This window comes from Oncorhynchus keta, chromosome 13 (genome assembly GCF_023373465.1).
Source record: "Oncorhynchus keta strain PuntledgeMale-10-30-2019 chromosome 13, Oket_V2, whole genome shotgun sequence".
NCBI lineage: Eukaryota > Metazoa > Chordata > Actinopteri > Salmoniformes > Salmonidae > Oncorhynchus > Oncorhynchus keta.
The window spans coordinates 30,364,476-30,370,727 of NC_068433.1; the positions used below are offsets into that span (position 1 = coordinate 30,364,476).

General features: G+C 41.8%; 1 protein-coding gene across 1 annotated transcript; it reads left to right on the forward strand.

The window, feature by feature from the left end:
- Nucleotides 1-247: 247 nt before the first annotated feature.
- wu:fd46g04 (endonuclease domain-containing 1 protein) lies at nucleotides 248-2,745 on the forward strand. The gene is made up of 2 exons (XM_035784688.2): nucleotides 248-630; nucleotides 1,918-2,745. Exons 1-2 carry the CDS (start codon nucleotides 328-330, stop codon nucleotides 2,428-2,430), a joined length of 816 nt encoding a protein of 271 aa, XP_035640581.1. The 5' UTR covers nucleotides 248-327; the 3' UTR covers nucleotides 2,431-2,745.
- Nucleotides 2,746-6,252: the final 3,507 nt, after the last annotated feature.

Sequence of the window (6,252 nt, forward strand, 5' to 3'; positions counted from 1 at the left end):
GTTGAGCGGGGCTACTCGAGCAGGGCAGAAATTTGACTAACTGATTTGTTGGAAAGGTGGCATCCTATGAAGTTGCCAAGGTCACTGAGCTCTTCAGTTGAGGCCATTCTACTGCCAATATTTGTCTATGGAGATTGTATGGCTGCGTGATCGATTTTCGTCTGTCAGCAATGGGTGTGGCTGAAAGAGCCTAATCCACTAATTTGAAGGGTGTCCACATACTTTTGTTTATATAGTGTAAGTGGAAAGCCTGTGGTACTTCTCACCAGAGAACCCCAGCCGAGTCACCATTTTATCTCCACTAGTGCTGACCAAACGTCTGTCACCATGGGGCTCCGTTGTCAAGTTTTTGTTTTGCTGTTGTTTCCTCTGTTCTCCCAGGGGGAAGTGACCTCGTTCGTCAAATGCAGTCAGTTCTTTCTGAACCATGTTCCTCCTACGGTTCTCAGTGATCCTACAAACAATAATCGCTACCAGCAAATATGCCAGTGTCTCCTGGACAATAATAATAAACTGGAATATTACTATGCCACACTCTACGACACCAACAATAAGATTCCTGTGTATTCTGCCTATGAGCTTCAACATGCAGACATTGAACGAAAGGACTATTGGTATGTCGAACCTCAGGTAGGCACAGAATTGTATTTACTGACATGTATAACATTTGTTTTCACACCTTAACATGTTTGTAACAGTTTACTTGAAGTGGGTATACTGTACATAAGGCAGTATACCTTCATCAGTGTTTCAGTATTTTCTATAACAACCTTCAGTACACATTTAGTCAATATCATTCAAAAAGGAGTTTTCAAATTAGATTTTTATTTATCCACTTTACAATGTTCATTTTTATTTTTACGGCCACGGTACCCAACCCTCTGACACATAATAATGTAACAGGCACAGGTTGGCATTTATTGGGATGACTCATGCACTGGAGGCAGGTCTGCAGAGTTGTCACTAGATGGCATTAAAAGTCATAAAATCTGATGTTAAACCTTACCCCAACCTTAACCCTAACCTTAACCACAATGGTAACCCTAATGCCTAACCCTAACCTTAAATTAAGACCAATAAGCACATTTATGTTTTCATGAATTTTACAATATAGCCAATTCTGAGTTTGCAGCTGAGCCATCTAGCGAAAATCGCTAAATTCTGCCTCCAGGACAATATTCATGACAATAAATGTCAACATACTTAACAACATACTTGGGAGCAGCACAGGTTTAGCACAGGGTTAGCAAAGGGTTAGCAATTAGTGACTATTGTACATCCTCTCTGATAACCTTTCAATTTGGCAGAATGCCACTGGGTAAATCATTCCTTAGAATCATCATGAATTATTGTTTTCAATTCTGTGATATCCGGGAGAAGGCGGATCTGAAGTAAACAGAGTACCTGGCCTAGAGCGAGTTCTGAAGCACTAGGTATACAGCATGTTCTCTGCCAAGATATGCCAAAAACATGTTTTTATGGTATATTGGGGGGTTGGGTACTGTGGTTATAAGAAATTAAATACATACATAAAGATCTACTTGAAGGGACTATTCTTTTTTGAAAACTCCTTATGAATGATGTTGAATAAATGTGTTAGGAAGTTTGTTATGAATGATATTGCAAAACCCATGAAGGTGTTCATGTCTTGAATGTACCCCCTTCAAGTAAAGTGTAACCTAAATGTCTATATATTAATGTCTATATATTTGTTAGGAAACATACTGTATGTTGTGCATTCACCAACAAGGTACAGAGACAGAACAATGGTATATATTTTGTATTTTAAGTTTTACGTGCACGTCAGGCAAATCGCTGTACAATTCAAACTTCATGAATTTCCCTTTGCCAAAGGTATCTACAGACTGATAAGAAAATGTGTTGCCTGTAATCAATTACTTTTCTTGACTCTCACAGCTCGATGGTGGTAGTCACCTCTGCATGAGTGGACTGAACCAAATCCCGTCCAACAATAGGGGTGATCACCAGGCCTTGAACCAAGACTATGAGAGATCTGGCTACGACAAGGGCCACCTCTACCCCGTCCATCACACCTCCACCCATTCCTCCATGTTAGCCACCTCCACCCTGACCAACGCCGCACCCCAAGACCCAGGCTTCAACCGGGGCCAGTGGAGGGTACATGAAGAGGACCTCGCTGAATTACTGAATAACGCCTGCTCCACGGCCTATGTGGTCACAGGTGTAGTGCCTGGCGACACCCAGATAGGTGATGGTGTAAAAGTGGCTAAGTACTACTGGAGCGCATACTGTTGTATTAGTAAGAGTCACACTACAGAGTCTGCAGGGTATGTTGGTCCTGATAACAATGGCAGAGTGCAAACGCTGACTGTGAAAGATCTGGAGACTAGACTCAGTGGTCCTGGATATTATGGTTCACCTTTCTATGTGTTCCAAGGTAGATGCTAATGCTATATCAGCTAGCTAATGCTAATTTAATCTTGAACAACACTATAATTGTAACAATGGTACATTTTACACATGAAAATTGTATTTTTGTTAAATAAAATACCAAATGTTCATCATAATAAGAAAGCTGTACCTCCAATATGTGTGAATTAGTTGACTTAGATAATGACAAGGATGCTATTTGATGTAAACTCATATTTAACATAAATACTTGAGAAATATTCTGTAAATATCAGTAAATGATCATTAACATTTTATTATCTATGACATCATGTGTACGGTTCAGTAGATTAAATTCCTTTATATGTCAATTGACCTACTATCAAGTTTCAAGTTTTATTAGTCATGTGGACAGGATACACGTGGTACTGTATACACCGTCCAATGAAATGCTTACTTGCAGGTTCCTTCTCGACAATGCAACAACAATAACAAATAATGAACGATTAGAATATGAACATAAAGTAAATGGCTCAGTAGAATATAATAAATAGGTTAGCATAAGTATAATAGAGGAAGGCACTATTTTTAGTCCAATATATACACGTGTTTTGGGAAAGGGGGGGATTGGGGGGCAAGTGTTTAAATGGTGCACTATTTAGCAATAATAATAAGAGTCTGGTAGCAGCAGTTGTGATGTGTGTGTAGACTGAATGTGTGTCATCCCAAAAGTTATACTTTTGAATCACCTGTCCATAGAACATTCTTCCAAGTCTTGATGATCCTCCAGGTGCTTCCGGGTGCTTTGTGTCAAACTTGAGTAAACTTTTTCGATGACATGGGTGCCATTATGCCTGGCGAAAACCAAACACTGCATTCTACAATAAGAACCTCATACCAACGGTCAAGCATTGTGGTATTAGAGTGATGGTTTGGGGATGCTTTGCTGCCTCAGGACCTGGACAACTTGCCTTAATTAGAAGGAACCTTGAATTCTGCTCTGTATCACTGAATTCTATAGGAGAATGTCAGACTATCCGTATGTGAAGCATAGCTGGGTCACGCAGCAAGACAATGATCCAAAACACACAAGTCTACATGAAAATGGCTAAAAAGCACCACATTTTGAGTTTTGGAATGGCCTAGTCTTTAAGGGTCAACGCTGGAGACGAGAAGCAGGTACAGAGAGTGAACATTTAATGAAACACAGACATGAAACAGAACAGGAACAGCGTCTGGACAGGGGAAAAATATTGACATCAATGCTGACACAGGGAACAAAGTGAGTAGTAGACAGATATACAGGGGGGTAATCAACAAAGTAATGGATTCCAGGTGAGTCCAGTGTTTCACAGCTGCACGTAATGATGGTGACAGGTGTGCGTAATGAAGGGCAGCCTGGTGCCCTCGAGCACCAAAGAGGGGGAGCTGGAGCAGGCGTGACATAGACAAAGTCCAGACCTAATCCCAATTGTGATGTTGTGGCAGGAGTTGAAAGGAGCAGTTCATGCTTGAAAGCCCACATGAAATCTCTGCATGTGTGGTTCCCACTGTGAAGCATGGAAGAGGAGGTATGATGGTGTGGGGGTGTGGGGGTGCTTTGCTGGTGACACTGTCTGTGATCTATTTAGAATTCAAGGCACACTAAACCATCATTGCTACCAAATCATTCTGCAGTGATACGCCATCCCATCTGGTTTGCACTTAGTGGGACTATCATTTGGTTTTCAACAGGACAATTACCCAACACACCTCCAGGCGATGTAAGGGCTATTTGACCGAGAAGGAATGTAATGGAGTGTTGCATCAGATGACCTGGCCTCCACAATCACCCGACCGTAACCCATTTGAGATGGTTTGGGATGAGTTGAACCACAGAGTGAAGGAAAAGCAGCAAACAAGTGCTCAGCATATGTGGGAACTCCTTCAAGATTGTAGGTAAAGCATTCTAGGTGAAGCTGGTTGAGAGAATGCCAAGAGTGTGCAAAGCAGTCATCAAGGCAAAGGGTAGCTACTTTGAAGATTCTAAAATATAAAATACATTTTAATCTGTTTAACACGTTTTTGGTCACTACATGATTCCATATGTGTTATTTCATAGTGTTGATGTCTCCCAGAGGTCATGATACTCTGTGGGAACGGCAGAGAGATCCGAGGTCATACTTAACCCAGTAGGCAGACGTTCAGGGGAAGGCTGCACCTTCTTTAGGCAGTGTGAATGGCAGAACGTGCTCCAACCCAGGATTTAACCTGTGGTCCACTCAATATCAGGATTTTGCTTCTGGAACCTAGAAAATCCCAAAACAACAGGGATGTGAGAGGACTCAATGAGAAGAAGCTGTATTGACTCACTTTGATTGGCAGATATCCGCAGAGTCATGGGAACTCTGCTGTGCGTGACTCTGCCAATGGAATGGCCGTCCAGAGCTCTGGCATCCATGGGAACGGAGAAGAGTTGAGTGGGAATACCTAGTTCTGATACCAGGGTAGCAGCCATGAAACTCTCATCAGCCCCAGAGTCAATGAGCACCCGAAAAGATTTTGAATGATCTCCCCAGAGCAGAATAACAGCAAAAGGGGTACGGGTAATAGGAATGAGAGAATTCCCAGTCTGACTCACCAGTCTACTGTACTTGTACCTACTAATGATTTAGGTCTCCTCACTGGACAGGAAGCAATGAAATCCCCTGCAGCACCGCAATACAGACAACTCTTGGAGCTTAGCCTATTTGAACGTTCCCTAGGCGATAATCTAGCACCTTCCAGTCGCATAGGTTCCGGTGTATCCGACTCACCCATCGTCGATGATTCTCGAGCGAGCTCTAGTGGCTTCGGATCCTCTCTGAAAAACAGTCTTCAGACCTCCTCTCACTCCTGCGTTCCCCTTAGGCGTCCATCAAATTCTGATACATTTTGTTTACATTCTTCATAGTAATTTGTAAAAAATAATTGAACACACACATGAGCAGATTAACTTGGTCAAACAGTCAAAACATTTATTTATTAAAGACAATCAGAAAGAATGTTGGTACTTATTTACTTTGATCCAAAGCCATGAATGAGTGTGTCACTCAGCTTCATGCTGACAAACCTTCGATGGACTCTTTCATTCCGTTTCTTCTTCACATCAGCAAAGAAGGACTCTGTGTTTCAGAAACTCACTTCATATAGAGGGGCTATCAGTCTTTCACACTGTGGTAAATAAAGGCAGTTTGTTATATAGAATTATTTATTTCTGTTTTTAGAGGGAGAGAAACGAAAGCCCACAGTGCCTATTTTTTGAAAATCGTCAGTCCACATGTCAAGTGTAATTCCCCCATTATATTTTCCCAAGTTCTCTCTTAACTTCAGGATCTTCAACAGTTTTTTGTTGTTGTTGCCTGATGCAGGACTCTAGTGCCAGAGAAGAGAGGCTCTCTGATTGAAAACAGCTCAATTAATTTACGAATAGATAGTTAATTTGTGCCACAGTTTAGACTACCGATAGATCAGTGTTCTAACTCCCCCTTGTGATAGTGTGGTGCAATTACAGAATGCCACCATCTACCACTAATGGTGGCGGCATAAGCTCAAAACTTTTAAAGGAAGAACCATTGTACTCAAACAACAAGTGTGCGGTTAAAATCGGCAAAAAACACACATTTCATTCCACAGGGCCGTGGGGTGAGACAGGGATGCAGCTTAAGCCCCACCCTCTTCAACATATATATCAACAAATTGGCAAGGGCACTAGAACAGTCTACAGCACCCGGCCTCACTCTAATAGAATCTGAAGTCAAATGTCTACTGTTTTCTGATGATCTGGTGCTTCTGTCCCCAACCAAAGAGAGCATACAGCAGCACCTAGATCTTTTACAGATTAAGTCAGACCTGGGCCCTGTC

Bases quoted from the DNA above. Each gene is read 5' to 3' on its own strand.
- wu:fd46g04 (XM_035784688.2), top strand. From the start codon at position 328: ATGGGGCTCCGTTGTCAAGTTTTTGTTTTGCTGTTGTTTCCTCTGTTC. The intron at 631-1,917 runs GTAGGCACAGAA...TGACTCTCACAG, and splicing joins ATTGGTATGTCGAACCTCAG to CTCGATGGTGGTAGTCACCT.